This window comes from Octopus sinensis, linkage group LG11, assembly GCF_006345805.1.
Source record: "Octopus sinensis linkage group LG11, ASM634580v1, whole genome shotgun sequence".
In the NCBI taxonomy this organism is placed as follows: domain Eukaryota; kingdom Metazoa; phylum Mollusca; class Cephalopoda; order Octopoda; family Octopodidae; genus Octopus; species Octopus sinensis.
The window spans coordinates 73,092,137-73,119,088 of record NC_043007.1 but is presented as its reverse complement, the minus strand read 5'-3'; the positions used below and the strand labels follow the sequence as shown (position 1 = coordinate 73,119,088).

At 36.4% G+C, this 26,952-nt stretch overlaps 2 protein-coding genes across 5 annotated transcripts in view; both read left to right on the top strand.

Annotated features, from left to right (window-relative positions):
- The window catches only part of LOC115217571 (coiled-coil domain-containing protein 134), an 87,019-nt gene extending 60,711 nt beyond the window's left edge, over window positions 1–26,308 (top strand). For all 4 annotated transcript variants that reach the window (XM_036507701.1, XM_036507702.1, XM_029787311.2 and 1 more), the window contains exons 3-6: window positions 1,510–1,594; window positions 18,449–18,627; window positions 20,244–20,312; window positions 25,940–26,308. In XM_036507701.1, coding sequence (XP_036363594.1) covers window positions 1,510–1,594; window positions 18,449–18,627; window positions 20,244–20,312; window positions 25,940–26,014 — 408 coding nt within the window. In that variant the 3' untranslated portion in view covers window positions 26,015–26,308. The remainder of the gene's footprint in view (window positions 1–1,509; window positions 1,595–18,448; window positions 18,628–20,243; window positions 20,313–25,939) is intronic.
- On the top strand, window positions 16,701–18,061 carry LOC118765482. Its single transcript, XM_036507704.1, has 2 exons — window positions 16,701–17,530; window positions 17,615–18,061. Exons 1-2 carry the CDS (start codon window positions 17,084–17,086, stop codon window positions 17,819–17,821), a joined length of 654 nt encoding a protein of 217 aa, XP_036363597.1. The 5' UTR covers window positions 16,701–17,083; the 3' UTR covers window positions 17,822–18,061.
- Window positions 26,309–26,952: the final 644 nt, after the last annotated feature.

Sequence of the window (26,952 nt, the reverse complement as noted above, 5' to 3'; positions counted from 1 at the left end):
ACTGTACTTATTCCACGTTGTTGTTTTTTTCTTGCTCGTTCATGTTTGGATTGACTATATATCATCATCATCGTTTAACGTCCGTTTTCCGCGCTAGCACGGGTTGGACGGTTCGACCGGGGTCTGGGGAGCCAGGGGCTGCCCTAGGCTCCAGTCTGATCTGGCAGTGTTTCTACAGCTGGATGCCCTTCCTAACGCCAACCACTCCGCGAGTGTAGTGGGTGCTTTTTACGTGCCACCTGCACAGGTGCCAGAGGGGTCTGGCATTGGCCACGATCGGTTGGTGCTTTTTTTATGTACAACAAATGATAGCGATGGAAAATGAAATATACAAGAAACTTTATTGCTCATAACAATTGTTTCAACTAATCTCACAGTGACCCACATGGATGAGATACTGCACAACTGGTTGTGGTGCATCAGTTGGTGCAGAAGAGTCTCATCAGGTATTAAATATATGTAGACAACTGTTTCTAACCTTGCAATGAAATCTGCCATTTGCAATTCCTGCTTAAGGGCCAAAACCTATGGTCACTAGCAACATGCTGTATTAAAACCTGAGCAAAACAGGATTTATCTTGCAAGATATCACTTTTAATCTCACCAATGAGACACTTCTGCAACCAAGGGATACAGACTTGTGAATGCACAGACTAATGGGGTTTTTCTTTGTGGCCTGTCTGTGTTGCTTGGCAATAGTTCTTTAATTAGCCTTACAAGTCTCAAAGCGTTTACTGACTGTTGCACACCATTCACTTCTATCCAGTACTGTTTGCTCCCATTCTTTATATGTTGATGTTGAAGGCCTTCAGTGAGGCTTTCAGTGTGTCTTAGTAGTATCTTTTCTGGACTCCTTGGGAGCATTTATCATTCTAGAGATTACCCTTGAACAGTTTTTTAGCTGACATGACATAAGGACTATGTTACCTGCTCAATGCAGCTGTGATTGTTTCAGGATTTTGTGAATGCTGGGTAATCAAGAATGAGAGAGTACATCTATGTCAAGAATACTATCCTCCTTTTTTGAGGCCTGTGGCATGGATGTATTTTAACTTCAAGTCATTGGAAGATTGTCTTTGCAACCATTGAGCTGTTGGTGAGAATCATGGTTCAGTACACTCTTAGGATTGATACCTCTCTTGTTTCACACATTCTTGCTGAGTCTGGGGTTCTCTTCATCAATGATGACAGTTCAGGAGTCTTTACTTCCTGGGTAAGTGATCTTGTCTACTGCATTCAGGTGTTGTCTGTTGATGAAGATGTTGGGTTCAGTGCATCCTGGAACTGGCTGATGCACAACTTTGGTCTCTTTTGTACTGATTGTCCAGTTAAAATTGTTGCCGGTGACAGATATTTATATTCCATCCAATCCATGTTAGCATAGACTAAGTGAATGTTAAAAAATTATGGTGATAATGATGATGATAAGAGAAGTGTCAGGTAATTTTATATAATTTGGTAACATTTGAGTTGTGCATTAACAGTATTTCTGTATTTTTATCATTTAAGATTTTAACAGAAGCCAGAAATGATCTAACAAAATGGGGATATCTTGCTGAAGATGCCTTTCCATCGAATATGACTGTTAGAAATTGTAAGTTTAATCTTAGCTCTGTCTGTGATATTACAAAAATGAATAGAAAAAAATAATGATTATTGCCACATCAATATTGCTGTCCCGTAGAAATCAACACTATTACAGTTTTTAACCCTGAGATGAGCCTCCTCCAGCTGGTTATCAATGCAATCTGCACCTGATATATTTTGCAAACAGGGAAGTGAATCCCTGATGGGATCACCAGACCATATGGTTTCGCACTACTTGTGTCCATTCTCAGTGGTGAACACTCATCCGCTAGAGATAGCAGTAATTTGCACTTTTAGAGGTTTTCTTACTTAGACTGATTGTTGCTTATTTTTCTATATATTGCTAGCTGGAGTAAATTACTGCTATCTCTAACAGATGAGTGTTCACCACTGAGGATGGGCACAAATAGCCCAAAACTGTATGGTCTGGTGATCCTGTTGTCTGCTGGAAGATGTAGGGGTTTGCTTCCTTGTTTGCAGCAGATATCGGATGTAATTACATCAGTAACCAGCTGGAGGAGACTCCTCCTGGAGTTCAAAACAGTAGTAATGTTGATTCCTATTGATGTGGCAATAAATAACATTAATTCTCAGTATAATTACTACTTCCATCTCTTACAGAGATTTTCTAACTAGCTACTTTGCTTGAATAGAAAAAAAATATTAACCTTAATTCAAAATTTTTTGCAATGATTAAATAACTAAATGGCTAAACTAATCATCATAGCCAAAGTATATCATATTTATGCTTGTTGAGAAGAAAAGGAACCATCTGGAAATTTCAAATGAAAACATTACATTAAAATTTATGATTTAAGAGAGATCAACAACAAAAACAGATTGTTTTTGTATGTGATGTGTATTTATTGGAAAATGAAAGAACCGGAACTCAGCACTTCAGTTTGATGTCTCCTACAATGAGATTAGTTGGAGAAGGATATACTCAACTGAATTGTTTCCGATACTTGCCAATAATTATCAAATCTGGAAAAACAGATAAAATGAAACTCTGATATCAGAATGTAGAGCATGGACAAACGCTTTCTTGTAGCAGGCATTATATGATATTATTTATTACTAGGCACAAGAACGGTTGCATGGTAAGAAATTTACTTCTAAACCACATGATTCCAGGTTCAGTCCCACTGTATGGTACCTTGAGTAAGTGTCTTCTAAGTCTTCTAAGAGTAAGTGTGTCTTTGTGTGTGTCCCCCCAAACACCACTTGACAACCAGTGTTGGTGTGTTTATATCCCTGTAATCTAGCAGTGTAGCAAAAGAGACTGATAGAATAAGTATTAGGCTTAAAAAAAAAGCACTTGGGTCAATTCAGTCACCTAAAAATTCTTCAAGCTGATACCCCAGCATGGCTGCAGTTTGATGACCAAAAGAAGTGAAAGATAAAAGAAAAAATGTTATTTAAGCCCTTCTCTCCCTGTCGACCGTTGGCTATTGATGACTTTTCTCTACTGTTCTTGACTCTGGGCCGTCTTTCCTACTTCTTCCCAGTTGGATCCCTTCTTTTTTTAGCACTGCCTCAGTATCCTGCCTTCATCTATTTTTAAGATGCCCTCTCTTCTGCTGCTGCTAACTCCTTTTGTGGCTTCCAGGTCAGGGCCTGACGTGTAATGTAGGATGTTGGTTTCCTTAATAAGTGACCTATCCATCCTCTCTTGCACTTCAGGATTTGTTCTCCCACTGGCACTTGCCCCCTCTTCTGCCACAGCTCTTCATTTGTTATCTTTATCTGGCTATCTAATTTGAAGAATACTCCTCAGACAAGTCTGTATCTTCTGCAATTTCTTCTTAGTCCTTCTCCTTGTCTCTGAATCATAGAAAAGGATAGACTAATTATTAGAATTGAAGATAACGCAATTTAATTTTTATGGTAATTTCTCTGGAAGCTCACTCATCATAAAGTAGACTACGTGATTGAAACAATAATTATCATTCTGAAACACTATATGTAGTACAAAGAGTACAGTATATGACACTGAATAAATCAGGAAATTATTTCAAAAGAAAATTCATATAAATTTTATATGACAATGAAAGAGAAAATGAAATTACTGCTGAATTTTAGTTCAGATTATGCTTAAGTTATATGCTATGTATTTTACTTATACCTGATGTACTGAGATAAAACTAAATAGTGTCAGGTATTTATTCCTATATAATTCTACCACTCCTGCTAACTTGTGGCCTCTTTTCTACTAATTAAGTCGTGTATTATAAAGAATGTAAGATGACCAGTAGAACAAGTGTGCTGTATCTCCCCCAACTAGTAAATGTTACTTGTAAACAAGTTGCAAATACTCTTGTTGGGTGTCGTATGTCAGTAACAGTTTCATATATGAAGTGTAGTGGTTGTTGAATTGCACCTTCTTCACATTGAGCTCAGCCTTTGGCCTATATGCAAGCCATAAGCTACTTGACATGAATGTTGTTTGCAATTTTCAGTTGTGTTTAAATAAACACATTTAACTGAATCATTGTCAATACATTCCTGCAAAATCCCAGAACCATAGTTACAGCTATGAATTTCTGTACATTATGTTCAGAATGAACAAATTAAAGACTTGCATTTAATTGACCAACTTGTAATGTATGCAGCATCTTAAATCTTCCAGCTGATTGTGCATGCACGCTCACACACATACCACACACACACATTTGTGTGTGTTTTTGAAAATGCACCTGAATTTGAAGAACTTGTAATTATTGGATGCAGGAGTGACTGTGTGGTAAGTAGCTTGCTTACAAACCACATAGTTCTGGGTTCAGTCCCACTGGGTGGCACCTTGGGCAGGTGTCTTCTACTATAGCCTTGGGCTGACTAAAACCTTGTGAGTGGATTTGGTAGACGGAAACTGAAAGAAGCCCGTCGTATATATATGTGTGTGTGTTTGTCCCCCCAGCATCGCTTGACAACCGATGCTGGTGTGTTTACGTCCCCGTAACTTAGCGGTTCTGCAAAAGAGACCGATAGAATAAGTACTAGGCTTACAAAGAATAAGTCCTAGGGATTGATTTGATTGACTAAAGGCAGTGCTCCAGCATGACCGTAGTCAAATGACTGAAACAAATAAAAGAGTAAAAGAGAGTACACACACCAAACTAGTTTAAACAATTTTTTTGTTTATCAATGGTATAAACATGTTGTTGCCAGTGCCGACAGACTGGCTCCTGTGCAGGTGGCACATAAAAAGCACCATTTGAGCGTGACCATTGCCAGTACCGCCTGACTGGCCCTCATGCCGGTGGCATGTAAAAGCAACCATTACACTCTCGGAGTGGTTGGCATTAGGAAGGGCATCCAGCTGTAGAAACTCTGCCAGATCTGATTGGAGTCTGGTGCAGCGATCTGGTTCGTCAGACCTCAGTCGAATCATCCAACCCATGCTAGCATGGAAAGCGAACGTTAAACGACGATGATGATGATGAAAACAATGGAATTTGAACAATTTAAAATTATGAAGCAGAAAACATATTAAATGTTTGCAAAATTCAATAACATTCATACTAGCTTTTGGTGCAAAATACACTCTTGTTTATATCGCTAGTGGTGAGATGAATACCTGCTATCTCCAGTGCTAAGTCTACCAGATCACGTAATTTCAACCTTCTTTGGTCTTGTTAATGATGGGTGCTCAACTGCTAGAGATAGCAGCAACTCATCTCCCCACCAGCGATATACAGAGAAACTGTGCTAGAACAAGCATTGGTATCAAGATTAGCCAGTGAGCTAATTAAAAAAGTATTTATTAGTGAAAGAGGCAGTATTAATACCAAGAGGTAATATTTATGCCCACTTAAATGTGCATGTTCTGTTAGAACAAACTATACTGAAGTAGATATCATGAGAGAAACTCTAATGTTGGCTTTTGGTGCAAATTGCACTCTTATTTATATTGCTAGTGGGGAGATAAATCCCATGACCACTGCTGAGACCACCAGATCACGTAATTTCGACCTACTCTGGTCTTTTCAATGATGGACTCACTACTGCTAGAAATAGCAGTGACTCATCTCCCTGCCAGTGATGTACAGAAAAATACTGTCAGGATTAGCCAGTGTCATAATTAGCCAGTGAGCTGGGTAAAAACATAGTTTGTTCTATCAGAACATCCACATTCAAGTGGGCATAGATATATCTTTATAGTGTCTCTTCTATAAGTATTTCCATAGTCATTGCTCTGATGAACTTTCCGGTCTGTAACACCCTCTATTAAGACGTCATCTCTATTAAACATGTCACCTACTTCTCATCTCAGGCACATCGTTTCTTTGTTGAGCTTCCTGTTAGCCATTAGTAATAAGTCAAGCTTTGTTTGAAACAAAATCATATAAACAACACTAAAACTATCATAAAATGTTGCTTTTCATGTGCAAGTGTTTTTAGGCTAACTGTGCTGTACCCTGACAAGTCCACTTTTCGTACTACCACATAATATTAACACCTTTTAATAACACCTTGTAGTACCATATTGAGTACCAGCTGCAGTACCTGTCAAAAAACATTGGAGTTTCACCCATGTTTCTCATTAATCATCATCATCATCATCATCATCATCATCATCATCATCATTTAATATCTGTTTTCTATACTGGCATAAGTTGGATGGTTTGATTAGCGCTGGGAAATTGGAGAACTGCACAGGCTCCAGTCTAATTTGACATGGTTTCTCTGGCTGGATGCCCTTCCTAACACCAACCACTTTACGTGGCACCACACAAGCGTTTTTATGCGGCAGCAGCACAAGTGCTTCTTACATGGCACTGGCACTGGACTCTTGCAGCCCAATCCTCTTCATCGGCGAAACCAGCCTTAACACTTCTGCTGTGGAGTATGAGTCTTCTTGAGTACAGCAAAGCACCAGGTATCTTGGTCCTTTGTCATCTCATCTGAAAGATTTCGCATCCAATCTGTAATTAATGAATACAGTTAATCATCATCATTTAACGTCCGTTTTCCATGCTAGCATGGGTTGGACGGTTCAACTGGGGTCTGGGAAGCCAGAATGCTGCACCAGGCCCAGTCTGATCTGGCAGTGTTTCTACAGCTGGATGCCCTTCCTAACGCCAACCACTCCGTGAGTGTAGTGGGTGCTTTTTACGTGCCACCTGCACAGGTGCCAGACGAGGCTGGCAAATGGCTACGATCGGATGGTGCTTTTTATGTGCCACTGGCACAGGGGCCAGTGCAATTAATCTTTTATCTTTTATCTTTTACTTGTTTCAGTCATTAGACTGCAGTCATGCTGGGGCACTACCTTTTAGTCAAATGAATTGACCCCAGTACGTTTTTAAAGCCTGGTACTTATTCTATCAGTTTCTTTTGCTGAACTAAGCAAATTAAGAATCACATGCTGCAACCCAGTATATTACAACACAACAATGCTGAAGGTGAGAGGGTTACATCTTTGACACTAACTAAATGTTGCCAGTATAAGATGTGGTGGACATCTAATCAGTGTTTCTTATATTGGATGTCAGTAATATTTGAAAGATTTTAAACATAATTTCCATTTTGGTGTTGCAGGTTCTTTAGATCTATAAACTTTTAAAGAACCACACTGTTTAACCATAAGAAGGTAGTAAATTATATGGTGCACCAGCTTGACCTCGGCCTTTGGCTGAAACACATAATTGAATAATACGTCGCCTTACTGGCACTTGTGCCCGTGCTAGTAGGGTGCAAAGAGCACCATCTGAGCATGATCGTTGCCAGAGTAGCCAACTGGCTTCCGTGCCAGTGGCATGTAAAAGGGCACCATTCAAGCGTGATTGTTACCAAAGTCGCCTTACTGGCACCTGTGCTGGTGGCATGTGTAAAAGGATTCGAGCGAGTTCGTTACCAGTACCGCCTGACTGGGCCCCGTGCTGGTGGCACGTAAAAAGCACCCACTACACTCTCAGAGTGGTTGGCGTTAGGAAGGGCATCTAGCGGTAGAAACTCTGCCAAATTAAGATTGGAGCCTGGTGCAGCCATTTGGTTTGCCAGGCCTCAGTCAAAATCGTCCAACCTATGCTAGCATGGAAAGCGGACGTTAAACGATGATGATGATGATGATGATGAATATTTCAAACAAATTCTATGTTAGAGAACAACTGCTTTAACTCATTTAGTATTTAAACTGACCATACTGGCCCAAATCTTCTACTTGTTTTATGTTGAAACCAACCAGATCCTGCCTCTCACACCTCCCTTACAATGTTACTCTAAAAATAAACAATTAAATCATTGAAATCTTAAATCTATGAGATAAAGCATAATTAATTGAAAGCAGTGTGAATAAATAAGCATTACATTTGATAGAGTAATCCGAATGCTAAAGGGTTAAATACTATGGATCTCCATCATAATTTTATTTCAATTTATCCTTGGCATCCTGGATTTAGTAGCATAAATCTATTTTCACGATTTACATGTTTTTCCATGCAGCCATGAGCTAAAAAGATTTCAGTATTTGTGATCCATTGTCATTTGATACCCATGAAAGACAAATGTCAGGTTTTGTCATGAGAAAATATCACTTTTCTAAAAGGTTTGATTGGCATCCTCTACTTAGTATTTGTTCACACTTGAAACAGTATAACATGTATCCATTACATACTTGAGAAATATTCAAACCCTTTATCACAATAATCATGTCAGTGTTATGTATATGAAAAAGATATGAATCACAACCCTTCAGCATTGTTTACATATAGCAGCTTTATTTTGATGTTATATTCACATGTACTTATGTTATTTATTTTGTGTCAATTAGGCCAACAGAATGATTTTACTTCAACAACAAAGTACTGTCATTAAATTACATACCCTCTCTGACTGGCATTTTGAGTTGTGATGTAGTCGTCTGAACTGTTTTGATATTGGGATAGTGGGTTGGCAGACAAGGTAGAATGTAAGACCAAATACCTTGTAGTATTTAGTTACTGACCTTTACATTCTATGTTCAAATCCCACCAAGGTTAACTTTGCCGTTTGTCCTTCTGTGTTAGATAAAGTACCAGTCAAATACTGGGGTTTGTTTTATACTCCTATAAAGGATCCTAGATCTGAATGGGATTATAATAGAAGTCCCTCTTTTACCATCTGTTACTCCCTCCCTTCACAATCTATAAAAATATCTACTCTCCCTTCCCCTCCCATGATCTACTACCTATACCGCTCTTATGCTTACCTTCTTATACCTTAGGAGTTAGCTCTGGCACTCCATCAGTATTTTCCTTTATCTCCTCAACTACTCCCACCTACCTCTATATATAATAGGAGTTAGCTAGGTATCTCCTCTATAGCAAGATACTCATACTTGTTCTTATATCTTACTTTACCTTTTCAACATCCAGCATAAAAGCTCCATTTCCTTCTCTCTTGCAAGTTACCTGGCAACCTCACTGGTGCTAGTGGCACAAGAAAAAAACAAATCACCCAGTACATTCTGTAAAGTGATTGATGTCAGGAAGGGCATCCAACCCTAGAAATCATGCCGAAGCAGACATTGGAGCTTGACATGGCCTTGCAGCTCACTGGATCCTGTCAAACCATCCAACCCATACCAGCATAGAAAGTGGATGTGAAACGATGGTGGTGGTGGTGATGTGTGATCGCTTTGTCCCGACAATTGATCCTAATCAAGTTACATTATTTGTTTGCCTATGTTCACCTGACCAGTTACATCTTTCATACTTGCTCCACAGAAATAGGAAGGGCAACTATCAGAACAAGGAAATCTATGGCATGCAACACCTTCTGAACTTTGGAATAAATAACTTTGATAGATTCTCATAATGGAGCACTGCTAATAAAATGTCTTTTTTTTCTCTCTCTCTCTCTCTTTATAAAATTTTGTAAATTTGTAAAATTCTCAGAATTCCTTTGTTAACATAATGTCATGATGCAACCATAATTATTCCAATAATACAGGATGCTTTGATAAATTCCCTAAATTATCAGATAAAAAATAATTTTCTCTATCTCTTAATTAGTAAAGAATATTTGTTCAAATATAATAAGGAGTGTTGATATTAAATACAAGGGGAAGTTAAAAATTATCCACACTTTCGCCATAACATATCTTTATTTTTGTCACATTGCCTTCTGCGCATGTGTGCTTATAGTTGGTACTATTGTGGTTACATGATCAAAGTTTGAGCCTGATTCTGCCATTTTTCTTTCTGGCTTTACAGTGTAAGCATGGCTGTTCCTCTAGCAATGTCCAACAAAGAAGAACAAAGATCAGAGATTTGATTTCTTTGGTCAGAAGGTATGTCAGGTGCTGAAATTCATTGGAGGCTTTTAGTACAATACTGGGACTGTGCATTACTGTGTAGAAGTGTTTATGAGTGGATCGAGAAGTTTAAAAGTGGCTGGTCTAGCATCACACACGAAGAGGGAGCAGGATGCCTGTCAATCTCCACCACTGATGAAAAGATTCAGCAAGCTTGAGAGATGGTAGTGGTGAATCAGTTGACCATTACCATCTTTCGGATCACTGCTCTTTGTTCTTCTCTGGTGTATATTGCTTGTGGAGTGGCCATGCTTACGTTGTAAAACCAGAAAGAGAAATGGCATGATCAGGTTCACACCTTAATCACATAACCACAATAGTACCAACTATAAGCATGCATGCGCAGAAAGCAGTGTGACAATAATAAAAATATGTTATGATGAAAGTGCGAATAATTTTTGACATCCCCTCATATATAATGTACTGTAGCATTCTTTTCTGTTTAACCCAATCTTTATTTGTAGAATTCTTTATTATTTACGGAGATGGACTTGCATAGCAAGTGATTTGATCTCAGATCGTGTGCTGGAACGAAAACAATTGCAGCGTGGAAGGTGTTTGTAAGCCATTTAAGAAACACACAAAAGCCGTTCGATTCACTTCAACATTTAAGTTTAATTTGTCAAAATATTTTCATTGCTATAAGACCGCGACTTGTTCACTGACAAAAATCCGTGCTGCATCTGAGAAAGTAACAGTTAGTTCGTCATATATATGTATGTATGTATGTGTGTATGTATGTATACACGCATGTATGCATACACGCATGTATGTATGTACGTACATACACCTGTGTGTATGTATGTGTGTGTATATGCACGCACATACTTACTATAAACTTAAAGCTATAAACCTGTAGTGATCTTTATTATTTATATTATATGTTGTTTAATTTGTTTGAAAGCTAATTGAAACTCGTTTTAACCCTCTCAACTTTATGAAATAATGAACTGACCAAGTAGCTAATTAGACCAGCAGATGATGTTTTGTTGTGTATTTTGACAAAATTCCTAGCTTTTCAGAAAATAGATCTTCTATATGGGAATGCTATAAAATGCATCCTATCCAAAGATACAGTTAAGCCATATCTGCACAATGCTATAATGACCACTCCTAAACCTGGAGGTATTTATATTTTACATCAATTCCACTATGAGCCTTGACCCTACCAGAGCAGGTTGGTGCTCCCTTAAAATGTCACTCAAACAAGCACACCTTCCTTAACCTCATAACATTGGTTGACATAAATTTACGTGCAGTGTGTACTCGCTTTGAATCAGATGATGAAAATATACGCGGCCCTACTTGCTGCGGTTTTGTATCTGTTTGCATACCGGTTGATATATCTGCTATCACTCACAGAATCGATAATAGAGGCCACTGTGCAAAATTTCAAGGAATCTGATAGGTTTGTTAGACTCTTCATGTAAATATTTCCAACTCAGTTTGAGACTTCGTCACCATAACAGTATAAAAGCAGCAGTTTTGGCAGTGACACTGCCATTTCCACCATGACTGCACATTCAGCAAATTCGTAAACATGCAGCAAATTCTTTTTACGCTGTTGAGTGAACTGTAGTAATATCTCAGGAGTATTCTGCTCAGTGGTGACAGTTTACATAAATAAACAGTGCATGCGTTAAAGCAGTTAACGTAAATATATGCCAAACCGTTGTCATGCATTGATGGCTGATCTTGGCCAAGATGATCACCATAAGTGCAACCTAGTTGCCTAATAAAACTATTGCCATGGAGTTAAATATTTATTCCTTATCTGCCTGTTTATTTTATGGAATATGGAGTGTTTAACTCCTGTTTCTGTGGCATTAACAGATAAGAAACAGATGTAAACAGTGTCAATGTAGCATTTGGTGTTTGATGGAGGAATTGAACCGTGTTTATATGCTTTTTCTCTATTCTAAAATTAAATGAAAGAATCACATAAATATCATAAAATATTCCTCAACATGTATAACAGAGTTAAACCTAGCAGTTACACACTTGTTCTGTCTAATTTTTTTCCCTCTCACTTTAATCTGAATATTTTATAATAACTGTACTCTTTACTTGAACTAGTTAGGTAAATCCTATAACATAATTCTCCTATATTTCAATGTTAAATTATTCCAACTTTTGACAAATAGTTCAGATGATCCTATTACAATTGTCGTCATCGTTGTCGTCGTCCTCCTCATTATTATTATGATTATTATTATTATTATTATTATTATTATTATTAAGGACTTGTGTCATATTTTTCTAAAACTTGGTAAACACTTCTGTTTTTAAGTAGCATCTGTCTCCTAGATATATGGTTACAGGATTGTAATAAAGCATCATTCGAGCTGATTGAGTTAAAGTAGGTACTTTATCCTATTTACTTCTGCTTCTTTTTTTTTGAGTCAATAAAAGAAATATCAGTTATATACTGGGATCAAGTTAGTCAACGAACATATTTGTAGTAAACTAATGAATTTTAAATAATTAAAATAACACCATTAGTGGATGAAAACAAGCGTTACACTTATTCTATTTTTAAAAAAAAGCAAATAGGAGAAACAACTCCCAAATTTCAATTGTGGAATGCAACAGGCTATGAGTCTTTTCATTAGCATGATAATTAGTCCTGACATGTTTCATGCTTATTAGACCTTCTCAGCAGACGTAATTTCAGGGAATAATTTCAATTATGGAAAAATGTCTTGATTTAAAATATCAAGTATTCTTGCACCCATTTTACTGTTAAGTTTCTATGCAACATGCATTCTTGTGTCATTCTTAAGTTCTTATAGCTCTCACTGTTCATTCACAAAAACATCTTTCTCATCATTCTATGATCTTGTAGTCAGCATTAGACTACATTTCTCTGATGAAATCTAAGAATACTGAAATATATCTAAAATTGTCTCTTTATTACTAAACCTCAAACACGTGGCATTCCATATTTGTCTCCCTTGTCTTTGTTGATCTAAATTAGCTGTGTAGATAATAATTGTTCTTAACACTGAGCTTCTCTGCTAGTTCCTGAACAGTTATGATGGAATTTTTTTCCACCAGGGTTTGCAGGATGTCCTCATCGAGCTTTATGGGTCTTCCAGAATGAGGTCCATCTTCTAGTCTGTAGTTTCTGGCTCGGAATTTCTGGAACCACCGTTGACACTGGCTTGCACTTATTGTCCGATCCCCATATACTGCATTAATATTCCTTGCACTTTCCGTTGCATTGTTGCCTTTATTGAACTCATAAAGCAAAATATGCCAAATAAGCTCCTTTGTCACTGCCATTATAACTTTGAAAAAATAACTTAAAATCAAACTGCACTTTTCAAAACTTGCACTAAGAATAAGTACAGGGTAAAATTACTACCTGCTTTTATAGCAAGTTGATGCAGGTTGTTTATCCTGTCCCCCTCCGACTTTTAGTTCATGTAAGTGAAAAAACCACATTATTTATGGGATGACCCAATATATATATATATATATATATATATATATATATATATATATAATATTAGTGGGCCTCCTGGCCTTCAGCCCAGTCTGTACAGTATTGAAATGTATTCAATTTCTGCAATTTCAACCAATCAATGGCGTCTATTGAGGTAAAAAACATTCTGTGCCATATGAATATGTCCCTCGTTTAAGAAAGAGATTGGGTTTATTTACATTTGTGAAGAAAAAAAAAAGATACCCTTCCTCCCACCCCTAACCCTAACCCTAAAATAGATTGAAATGCAATAGATCAATACTAGGGTCATAATTATGGGTGACAATTTCATATGACACCGCTAGAAAAAACTGCCGTTCAAACCGAAAAGATCCGAAAAAAGAGGTAGAGGTAGTGAGAGAGAGACACATATACAACCAGAGAGCAAGAGAGAGAGACACACACACACATTTACAACCAGAAAGCAAAAGAGATAGAGACATAGAGAGGGATATATAGACAGGGAGAAATCAGAGGTCTGGTGTTTCACTTGTTTTCCCCTTTCTCTTTTTGTCTCATGTTTTTTCTCTAGAGAGAAAAAGCGGTAGTGGTAGATGTAATGAGAAAGAGACATATATACAACCAGAGAGAGAGAGGGAGATAGTGAGAGAGAGGGAGATAGTGAGAGAGATAGAGACATAGAGAGGAACATATAAAGAGAGAGAAAGTAGAGGTCTAGTGTCAACTTCAAAGGAATAAATGTAACTTAGAGAAAGCTGGAGGTGGAATGAGTAATGGGTGGAGTAGTTTTTCACTCTGTAAAAAGCATTATGGTGAAGTAGACAGTATGTGGACTGCTAGAAATAGGAGCCAGTACACTTCCACCCCACCCAATCCATTTCAGAAAATAAGTGCACAGTTATCTGCGGAATTGTGAAATTAATTTAAATGACATGAAAAACCTGAAATATTATCAATTTTACTTAGTGTTTTCAGCAATCAACGTACAAACAAACAAACTTTGCTTTTTACAAGGATATATATATATTTCCATGCATATGTAGGTATGAGAGCAGCACACATCTATTGCATATACATGTGTATACTTATTTATGTGGGATGTATATATGTCAGTTTGGTTATGTATATAGATAGTTAAACCTTTCTGGAATGTATGGACGTGGGTTTGGATATGTATATAGATATTTAAGCCTTACTGTGCACCCACCCTGTTCTCTCTTCTGATTAACCTGAAGCCCTAGTCCCTTCCCCTTCCCGTTTTCAGTGTTTACTCTAGATGGTGCGTGGGATTGAGGAAATTGTAATTAATTGAGTATGTTAACTATGTAGCAGAGCCCTCTGCCAACTAGCAATTGCTTGCACAAGTCTTCTTTTCAGGTGACAACAGTTCCATGACTGTCTTCTCACTCTTTGTTCCTAGTCTACAATTTCAGGCCTGCCACAATCAATAGTTAGCACAATGAAAGGAAGGACCAGTGAGACTACCTCAACAAAAAATGACAGAGACTTGGTCATCGTTGCTGGTGACTGCAATGGACATGTTGGCAGAACCCTCATGAATTCCATGGAGGTTACAACAAGTCTGCTGAAGTTCTGTGATTCAAATAATTTGATGATCTGCAACACTAACCTTAGGAAACCAGCCAACCACCTGATCACCTAGCAGTCTGGTGGGCACATAAGCACATAATGAGATAGAGAGATGCTTCTAAATGAAGCATGTACAACCCAGCAAAGTTTAGCAGTTAGTGGCTTCAGAATTAGAGCTAGAAGGAACTCAAAGATCTAGCAAACCAGCAGAAATTCTAATTGAAACATAGACAACTAAAAGCCTTATTTACATTATTTACCTCATCAGGTGTCTTGGGTTATTATTTTTATTCAGGTCACTGACTGGAATTGAACTCGGAATCTTGGGGTTAGTACACTTAACCACTCCGCCATATGCTCATGGGCAATTATGGAATGAATTTTAGGACTTATAAATCTAATATTTTCCTACCCTTCCTTAATACTGGTTCCCATATCTGCACTTTGTCTGCTTAGGAGGTTGTTGTGTCCTAGCATATGTGCTGCTTCTTTTAGTTTTTGTATTTTTCAGTGGTGTTCGCTATTATTTTAACTTCATCCCACAGGGAGATGTGGTCTCCATTTTTCCATACATGATCAGCTATACCTGATTTATCAATATCTCCTCATGTTACAGCTTTGTGATGTTTGTCTACCCTTATTTTGTTGGGGTGACATGTTTCTCCATTGTATAACCTACCACAGCTGCATGGGATGGAGTATATGCAATCTTTGGTCATATTCTCCTCTGTTGGTGGTTTTACTTGAAGGAGATATTTGCAAAGTGTTGTATTACTCTTGAATACTGTCGTGATATCATATGGGCTGCATATCTTTTGTATCTTTTCAGAGAGACTTTTCACATAGGGTAGACAGACTGTGAACAGTTTATTGTCCAAGTGCTGTTAGACCATGTGAACTCATTAAAGCCATTCATACAGTTCACAATGGAAAAAGGAAACAGACAATCAGCTAACATTTCTGGACGTATTAATAACATGCACCAAGTATGGATTCAGGACATCCATATATCGCAAGCCGACCTTCACTGGATGATACCTCAACTTCAATTCCCACCATCGATACAGTGTAAAGAGAGGGATTGCTTAGTGCCTAAAACATCGAACAAAGAGTACAAGTAGGGATCATGATACACACCACAAAGAAATGATCAAGCTCAATAACAATCTACTAAGCAAAAACTACCCCAAAAACATACTATCCACTCCAATTATGAAGAAAAGAGAGGATGAAACCAATAAACTGTTCACAGTCTGTCTACCCTGTGGAAGGCCTCTCCGAAAAGACACAAAAGATATGCGGCCCATATGACATCAGGACAGTATTCAAGAGTAATATACTTCACAAATATCTCTTTTGAGTAAAACCACCAACAGAAGAGCCTATGACCAAAGACTGCATGTACTCTATCCTATGCAGCTGTGGTAGGTTATACAAAGGCGAAACATGCAACCCCCTCAAAATAAGAGTGGATGAACATCACAAAGCTGTGACATGAGGAGATATTGATAAATCAGGTATAGCTGATCATGTATGGATAAATGGAGACCACCTCCCCCTGTGGGATGAAGTTAAAATAATAGCGAACACCACTGGAAAATACAAAGACTAAAAGAAGCAGCACATATGCTCGGACACAACAACCTCCTAAGCAAACTGAGTGCAGATATGGGTAGCATATGGGAACCAATATTAAACATCGAAAAATACCTTAGGAATGAGAACCCAGGTTCAAAATTTCCCCAAGACACCTGATGAAAGCTGGTGGGTATATCAGCCGAAACATTCTGTTAACAACAAACAAGATGAGGACAAATATCTGTCAAATGTAAATAATGTTCATAATTTCTCATCTCTTGAATATAGAACTGAACTAGAAGCCTGGTGCAAAGTTCTGGCCAGGCTAAAAAACAAGGAGGTAGACAGTGCTATAAAAGCAAAGAGACAGGCCAAGAAAGACTGGGAAAATGGTGATCGCAGAGAATATCTATCAGCTGAGAAGGGAAACTAGGCAACAAGTTAACATAGTGAAGGGTGAAGCAGAAAATAGGAGATTTTTTAATGTTTTACAGTGTGAGGGTCAGCGGTATGATGTGTTCTGGATTGCAGTGTATCAGAGAGAAAATACTGTGGGTGACGAATGTATGTGATTGGATAATGGTATGCTTGCACTTAGTGATTCAGAGAAGAAAGATGCATGGAAGTTCCGCTATGAAAGATTGCTAAATGTGGAGAATGCATGGGAAGAGAATTTTCCTACTATTGACCCAACTGAGGGACTAGCCACCAGAGTTAACACCAGTATGATAATTGAGGCAATTAAGGATATGAAGACAAGGAAAGCCCCTGGACCATCAGGAATCACCACTGAGATGCTTAAAATATCTGGTGGAGTAGGATATGGACTTGTCACCAATATAGTCAATCGGGTGATACAGGAAAGTGATGCACCCAATGACTGGTGTAGCAGTATTTTAGTCAAATGCTATACCTTAGATAGAAACTATTACAGAGGTATCAAACTGCTGGACCAGATCATGAAAATTACTGAGGGAGAGAAAGTTATAGCTCAGTTGATTAGGAACAGAATTAGACTAGATGAAATGCAGTTTGGTTTTGTACAAAAAAGGAGTACTGTGGATGCCATCATCTTAATAAGACAGTTGCAGAAGAAGAATCTAGCTAAAAGACCTGCCCATCTCAGTGAAACTGAGTTCTGGAAGCACTGTGTATTATGCGCTTTCCACACACATACACATTGCTTTAATTCCCCACCCTATATAAAACCAAACTGCTTTTCATCATGCACTATGCTTGGCTCTCCACCCCACCATACAGCCAGCTTTCTCTCTCTCTACTGTCCTTCCCGCCTATTTTTCACCTTAGCTGACAATAGCTAGCTTGTTGAATATATAAGATACAAAGGCCTTGAATAGTTTCCTTGTTAAAGAGCTTTAGTCTAGTGTGAGAAGTATGCTGTTTCTTCCAAATATAATTTTAAATACTTATATAACATGAAAGAAATCTTTTACCTCCTACTTGTTTTAGTCATTGGACTGTGGCCATGCTGGGGCACTACTTTGAAGTGTTTAGTCAAATAACATGACTACAGTACTTTTTTCTTTTTTGAAGTCTGGTACTTATTCGATCAGTCTCTTTTGCTGAACTGCTAAGTTATGGGGGCATAAACAAACTAACACTGATTATTACACACACACACAACAGGCTTTCACAGTTTCTGTTCCATCTACCAAATTCTTTCACAAGGCATTGGTCAGTCAGGGCTACTGCAGAAGACACTTGCTCAAGGTGCCATGCAGTGAGACTGAACCTGAAACCTCGTATTTGCAAAGCAAGCTTCTTACCCCCCTCGACTGTGCTTGTACCAAATATAGAAAATTTTGAAAACATTGGTCTCTTTCTGTAAATAACTCAAAATATTTTCAAAGTGTTTTTACACCAGACAGAAAAAAAAAAAGAAAATATTGTCTGACTTACATTTTATTTATTTTTTTTTGTTCTTTCAGCTCTCTCCCAAATTCTTGAAAAAACTGCATTATTTAGTGATTTGATGCTCAAGTTACCAGATGTTGCTCATGATCTTTTTGACAAAAATGATCCATGGAGAATATGCATAGCTTGGTGTATAGTATTTTGTCAAAAAAGTAAAATTTATGATGATGTACATCAGAAAATGTTAGCAGTAGTATGTATTTCTTTCTTTGTTTACTTCTAATTTCAAATTGGCCACTCAGTTCCTGTAACTTCTTTATTGTATATGTCTGTTATATGAGTGTCTGTGTGTTTATGGTGGGCATCTGCACAGTTTCCATCTCCCAAATTCCACTCACAGATTATTGCTCATCCTGAATCTACAGAACCACAATGCAAATGCTTCTCCTAACGTATAGATCCATTGGAGGACTTGATCTTCAACACTAAAAACTCATGACAGCTTCATAATTATACAGTGATACTATTACTTACAGTAGAAGCACTAGTTAAATAATTAGTTGAACCTCTTCATGGTACCTATTTATGGTTTAGTAGATAGAGCCAGTTAAATATCATGTGCACTGTGCCAGTGACCAGGTATAGACCTTTGATCCTTCAGGGTTTTGATTGGTGTTATATTGAGTAATAATAATTGACTGACAATAATCCTTTCTATCATAGGTACAAGGCCTGAAACTTTGTGGGAAGGGGATTATAACCCCATCTTATTTTATTGACCCCAAAAGGATGAAAGGCAAAGTTGACCTCAGCGGAGTTTGAACTCAGAACATAAAGACAAATGAAATGCCACGAAGCGTTTTGTCGAGTGTATTGACAATTCTGCCAGTTTGCCACCTGAGTTATGATATTGGATTCAAATTTTTTCATCCTTTAAAAGGAACAGTTGTTTGTTCCTTCTCGAGCCACACCTAGCTCATAAGGGCCAGTTTCCCGGTTTCCTTGGCATATAGGTGAGCTGCAAGATGCAGGAGAAAAGAGTGAGAGAAAGTTGTGGCGAAAGAGTTAGCAGAAGTTTGCCATTACCTTCTTCCGGAGAGGCGTGGAGCTTAGGTGTTTTGCTCATAAACACACATCACCCAGTCTGAGATACGAACCCGCGATCCCTCGACTGCGAGTCTGCTGTTCTAACCACTAGGCCATGTGCCTCCACACCACTAGGCCATTCAAATTTTGGCACATGGTCAGCAGTTTTAGGGAAGAGGCTAAGTTAATTACATCAACTCCAATGCTCAACTAGTACTTATTTTATCAAACCTGAAAGAATGAGAAGTAAAGTCGACCTTGATGGAATTTGAACTCAGAACATTAAGATGGACGTAATACTACTTAAGCATTTTACCCAGCATTGAGTTATGATATTAAGTAATAATAATTCACAAAAGAAATGTGATTTGAAATTATATTGAGATTTGGGTTTCAAAAATGAAAGTATTTTTACAATTAATTATATGTTACAATTATTTATTAAGGCCAATGTCCAACCCAAGCTACAGCAAGAAAGTCCACCCGCCACACTTCTCAGTCTATCATCTCTACCTCAAGGTCCTGGATATATTGAGGCAGTGATGATACGTTACAACTACATATTTAAAAATGATAAATATGAAGGAAAATAGAAAACAAAAGATAATACAGGAATATGAATTATTTCATTGACATGGGTCCAAATTTGCAGGTGGTGATGGTGGAAGGGTGGTAATCATTAATTTAAGTGGTTGAATATTTGGAATTTGCGCTTCATTGTAATGAAATTACTATTCTGTTACTGTTTAAAATAGTTTGTTTTTCTAAATGAATTTATTTCAGCTGAGCCAAGAATTAGAATTTGTTCCCAAAGATCCAGCATATTCAAACCCTTTCCGTAAAACAGTTGAGGTAAATTCTTCTTTAATTTTTACCATTTGTCTTAAAACTTTATCTAATTTGTCAAGTGCCTTAAAGTTTAAAACATTCCTCATCATTTAACATCTGTTTTCCATGCTGGCATGGGTCGGACAGTTTGACTGAAAACTGATAAGCTGGGGAGCTGCACAAGGTTTCAATCTGATTTGGCATGATTTCAACATCTGGATGCCCTTCCTGATGCCAACCACTCCAAGACTAGTGAGTGCTTTTTACGTGCCACCAGCATGGGTGCCAGTTACGAAACACCAGCGTCAGCCATGACTATGATCTCACTTGGCTTGACATGTACGGTATATTGCCAGAAGTCTCAGTCACTTGTCACTGCCTCTGTCAGGCTCAAAGTTTGAAGTATGCTTTTTATGTGCCACTGGCATGGGTGCCATTTACATGACACTGGAATTGGCCATGACTACAATTTCACTTGGCTTCATAGGTCTTCTCAACCACAGTATATTGCCCAACGTTCGAAGGTCTCAGTCACTTGTCATTGTCTTATGACATTTCATCACATCACTGTAATAATGATAATAATAATAATAATAATAATAATAATAATAATTGTGTACAGTGCTCAGGTGCACTACAACTCATCTAAATAATAATATTTTTGAAAGTATGTATTTAGTTCTGAACAATTGCTTATCTCTAAGGGATTTTATGTACCTACTTCTGATAGCTGTTATCAGCTTGCATAATGGGTAATTTTCACACTTTAATTTAAATCATTTTCAGTTTTTGAAAATTACCTAATTCTGTATTATAAGGTTTTCCTGTAATCAACATGTGTGTGTATATATATATATATATATGCATTATATATATATGCATTATCCTACATGCATTATGTTTAAATTGACCAAATTCTGTCACTCACACCTACCATACAATGTCATTCTAAAAATAGACTATTACATCAATGAAACCAGGAAGCTACAAGATATTGTATGATTAAATTCAAACCAATTTGAATAAATAAACATTATGCTTGACAAAATAATCTGAATGCTATAGGGTTAAGTTCTAGAAATATGCATTATGTCATGTATGCGTGCGTATGTATACATGTGTGTGTATATATATATATATATGTGTGTGTATATATATATATATGTGTGTGTATATATATATATATATGTGTGTGTATATATATATATATGTGCCATGGCAGCACATTAGTGCATTCACCATTTATTGGTATATTCCTGGTCCTCCCAGGTGACCCATTGACCAGAGTCCCTGTCAGTCCCCATCTCCTGGAGCTACCTCCTCGGTTGCCATGACTATGTGGCATGTGGTTGACCAACATGAGCCATCAGTCCAGTTGGACACTCAGCGAAGGGAACACACTAAGCAGGGTCTAACTCAGAAAATTGAACAACATGGCCAAACAGTCTGAGCAGGCACTTCTGAATCATAGTATGATTCCTGTAATAATGGCTTCAAGTTTTGGCACTGGGCCAGTAGTTTCCGAGGGGAGGAGTAAGTCAATTACATCGACCCCAGTACTCAACTGGTTCTTATTTTATCAACTCCAAAAGGATGAAAGGCAGAGTCTATTTTCATGGAATTTGAACTTAAAAGCATTTTGCCTGGCATGCTAAAGATTCTGCCAGTTCACCACCAATAAGTCTTATAATAATGGTTTCAAATTTTGAGTCACTGCTTTAAGCCTTCCTATAATAATAATAATAACAATAATTATGATAATTAAATTTGTTTCTTTTGTAGTTTCTTTTTGATAATTACAGTGACATCCATCCCGTCTCATTTCTTTCCTTAAAATATTTTTCGTCAGCTTCAAATTAATGTTTTTGAGCTTCACTCCTTCTCAATTTTATTCTTAATACATTTGTTTTGTATCTGAAACTTAAAAATATCTGTGTGTTAATTTGTTTCCTTCCAAATTGTTCTTGAGATAAAGCAAATCAAAACACCTTTGTGGTGCTGTGGCTAAAGTATTTATTTGAAAACAGGTCTCAGTAATGGTTTTTAGTTATAAAAGTGATTCTATTAGCAAAATAGTTTGGTTTGTTGCACTTTTTTTTAATTATTTTTCATTAGAATTTTCTTTATTGTGTGAATTCACATATTTCCACCTTATTTTAATTTTGCTTTTTAATTACTACTTGTATTAGATATAATACATGTTTAACTCTAGCATTTAAACCGATCATAGCAGGCACCAAAATCCTACATGCATTATGTTTAAATTGACCAAATTCTGTCACACCTACCATACAATGTCATTCTAAAAATAGACTATTACATCAATGAAACCAGGAAGCTACAAGATATTGTATGATTAAATTCAAACCAATTTGAATAAATAAACATTATGCTTGACAAAATAATCTGAATGCTATAGGGTTAAGTTCTAGAAATATGCATTATGTCATGTATGCGTGCATATGTATACATGTGTGTATATATATATACACACACACACACACACTCACACATATACAACACATACACACATATTTATATATATGTGTGTGTATATATATATATATATATATTCTTTATTTGTGAATTAGGGCTACCATTGGTTTCATGTTGAGAAAAGTAGGAAAATATTCTAGTGTCTTAATTTTTCAAGCTGATCACATAGAGAAAGGTGTTCACCTTCATTTTGGAAAATAGTCTCACTTCATTCACAGGATTTCTTGGGAAAACAATGACTCAATGAAACGTCCCTTGATTTGTTGATTCATTGTTTTATTTACACGAATTTATGAAAAATCCCATGAAAGAAGCAAGACTGTTTTCCAGAATGGAGGTGAACACCTTTCTTCGTGTGGTCGGCTTGAAAAATCTACAAATAAAGAAATATATCCACCAATGCAGTGTTGAGCACTCATTTCATTGTTTGACATTTACGTATATATATATATATATATATAACGGGAAGCTTTATGAAAATAAACAAAAGACGAAGGCAGGTGGAAAACAAACGAACAATTGTATTAGTATGGCGCTCAGGAAATATAAATAAAACAAGTCTTTAACGTTTCGAGCCTACGCTCTTCAACAGAAAGATACACAGAGAGAAAAAAACACAGAAAGAAGGAGAGAAAAAAAATGCGTGCAGTAGCTAACGAATCAACATGGCGATCTGATTTCGGCCAGAGGTCAAAGATCAAACATGAGACGCGAGAGCGAAATAAGGGGAGATAATAGGGTTGATAAAAGGGTTGAGGGACCAGCTAAAAGTGCGTGGGAGGGGTCTGGATGTGTGTATGTATAGGGTTGGTGTATGTATTAGTATGTATAAGGGTGTGTGTGTGTGTGTGTGTGTATGAGAGAGTATTAGTGCGTAAGATTGGTCTGGACGTGCGTATGTATGGGGTTGGTGTATGTATTAGTATGTATTAGTATGTATTAGTACGTATTGGTATGTATAGGTATGTGTGTGTGTGTGTGAGAGAGTATAAGTGCGTATGCGGGGTCTGGACATGTGTATGTATAGGGTTGGTGTAAGTATTAGTATGTACTAGTATGTATTAGTACGTATTAGTATGTATTCGTTGGTGTATGTATTAGTATGGCACATCATATGTGATGTGATGTGTAAAGTCATGTGGTGTAGTGAGGAATAAGAGAAGAAAATAGGAGGAAATGAATTTCCTATACAAAACAATAAGTTAGTATTCTGTAAATAGAGCTAAGAGACTATAGAATAATGTAGGTTTCAATGAAAAGGCAACTTTTGAGATATTGACAATCAAAAAACATTAATTTCCTCAATATATTTTTTAAAAGATATAATTCATCATATAAAATATATAGTATATAAATGTGCCGGTGGCACGTAAGAAGCACCATCCATTCGTGGCCGTTGCCAGCCTCGTCTGGCCCCCGTGACAGTGGCACGTAAAAAGCACCATCCGATCATGGCCGTTGCCAGCCTCGTCTGGCAGCTGTGCCGGTGGCCCGTAAAAAGCACCTGCTACACTCACGGAGTGGTTGGCGTTAGGAAGGGCATCCAGCCGTAGAAACATTGCCAGATCAGACTGGGCCTGGTGCAGACTTCTGGCTTCCCAGACCCCAGTTGAACCGTCCAACCCATGCTAGCATGGAAAGCGGATGCTAAACGATGATGATGATGATGATATAAATATAAAATATATATCTGTATGAGATCGCATGAAATTGTAAATCCGTTCTAAAACATAAAAAGGTTGCAGGTTAAATCTACATGGTCAATGCATTGTAAAATCGAAAATATTAAAAAGATGTATGGGTAGCTAAAAAAAGCAAATACTTAAGTCCAGAGATCAAATTCATATATATCCTATAGCCGTTTCAGGAAAGGTATTTCAGATTGGGTGAACTATTTGTGCCCATCTTGAATATACACATTTCTTTCAGGGATTATTTGAAAAGTTAAAAAAATTATTTAAGAGATATTAAGACTTCATACTTGGACCAGGTATCCTATGTTGCAATAAAAATTTGTTCAGATAACTAAAATAAGGCTAAATACACTACAAATCTTACAGAAAAATGATGCATTTACAGCTATTCTAAAATATATTGCGGATGAAAGGTTGGAATTGATGTTTCAATTATCAATATATTAAAGCATCCGATATATTTAATGATATTTCTCTACTCGTATGGAGTATGTTAATGGATTCTTTAGTGCATAATCTACATATCTAATATTTTGTAAACATAGGTATTTTTCAACTTTAAAATCTTTTTCTCATTAAAGTATAGCCAACCCATGTTATATATATATATATATATAATAATAATATTAGGGAATAAATCCAAACTTACAGGGAAAAATTAGATTTAGGATTAAATCCAATTTTATAGTATAAATATATTATGTTATATTATATTAAATTAGAGATAAAACCACTATTAAGCAAATCAAACTGAAAAACATAAGCCAATACATTAAATTAATTTAAAAATATAAAAGTTAAAAATAAAAAATTATTTAAATAATTTAAACGTATAAATTTTATATATATATACAAATATATATATATATATATGTATGTATGTATATTTTTATATTTATATATTACTAGCAGTATCGCTCGGGTTTTGTAAGGGAAATAATTATATAAGCATTTTTAGAGAGTTATAGCCAAAAAAATGCATTAAAAATGGGAAAAAAATGATGGTAAATTTATTTTTAAATCGTTGACTCATCGTAGACATTTTTAGAGAGTTACTTCCCTTATATAATAGCGAAAAAAATGCATTAAAATGGAAAAAAATGATGGTAAATTTTTTTAAAATCGTATACTCATTGTTGACGCGCGCTAATACCCAGAAGGGCTCGATATGAATCACGACTATAAGATACCCGGTTTTGGTTAAACCGCACCGCAAAATGTGGGAGTAGTTAGGAATCTAAATCGTAGGAGACAGACACACAACTTCTCTTTTATATATAAAGATTTTATTAATTAATTAATTTTTTTTTAATATTATTTTTATATATATATCAAAAGTATTAAAAGTTTAATATATATATATATACACACACGCACACAGATACATGTGTATGTGTGTGTGTGTGTGTGTGTGATAAAAATATTGGTTTACTTAATTGAAAATTCTTTTTTTTTCCATAGGCAAGTATTCCAAAAGAAGTTGTTAAAACTAAGAAAAAACCAAAAAAAGGACCAAAACTTTCACAGAATGTATAATAACATGTTCCACAATGTGTAACAACATGTATCAATGAACAGTGTATAACATATGTAATGACAATGTGTAATGACATGTGTAATGAAGTGCAATATGTATTCAACAATGTGTATCACTGTCATGTCTAACTAATGTGTGTAACAATATGTAACAAAATGTGTAACAGCATGTGACAATGTGCAGCAAGTGTAACAATGTTTCACAACATGTAACAACAATTGACAGATATCTGACAAGACTTTTTATGTAAATCGTTTTTATTTATTAATAAATTATTTTGTATTTCTCAAAAATATTTGTTTTATTCAATTCTTATATAAATAGTCTTAAGTCATGTTTTACACTTTTTGAAGAAGATGAGAACAACAGATACTTTCTACAGTAAAGAAAGAGGGAACAATTTTATAAGACACTTAGAATATGTTGGTATTTGGAATTCAGTAAATCTGAATCTCAAAAAGAAAAAATATAATCTCAGAGATTACTTGCTCTCTCAAACTCAAAACTGAGGAACCAATAAATTGACTGATCTTGTAAGAGTTGATACTTTTTCATTTTTCTAGTTATTTAAATTATTTTTTTTATTGTTTAATGAAATCATAAATGGCTCTGCTGTGAGCTTTAAGTGTAAAAATCAATATTTCATTATAATTCTTAGTCTTGAGTTTGTGTTTATATTTTGATTAACATAAATTATTTGTTCTAAATTAACTTTTGATCATTTAACTGGAAGATCCTAAAAACATGCAAACACTACCCCAACAGTAAGCAAAAGTTTCAAACTCTCTAATGCAGAAAAATGAATTATTCTGAAGAGATCACTGGACACTAGCATCTGTTTAAATGCTAAAAGTGAAACTTTTGAGAGCTGTCCACATACCATCAAATTCATTCTCAGATTTTGGTCTCTTGCTACACCAGGTCAGCAAGTGACGAA

Coding starts and splice junctions, on each gene's coding strand:
- LOC118765482 (XM_036507704.1), top strand. CDS start 17,084: ATGCTTGCACTTAGTGATTCAGAGAAGAAAGATGCATGGAAGTTCCGC. Junction 17,531..17,614: donor TTAGACTAGATGAAATGCAG/TTTGGTTTTGTA, acceptor GCTAAAAGACCT/GCCCATCTCAGTGAAACTGA.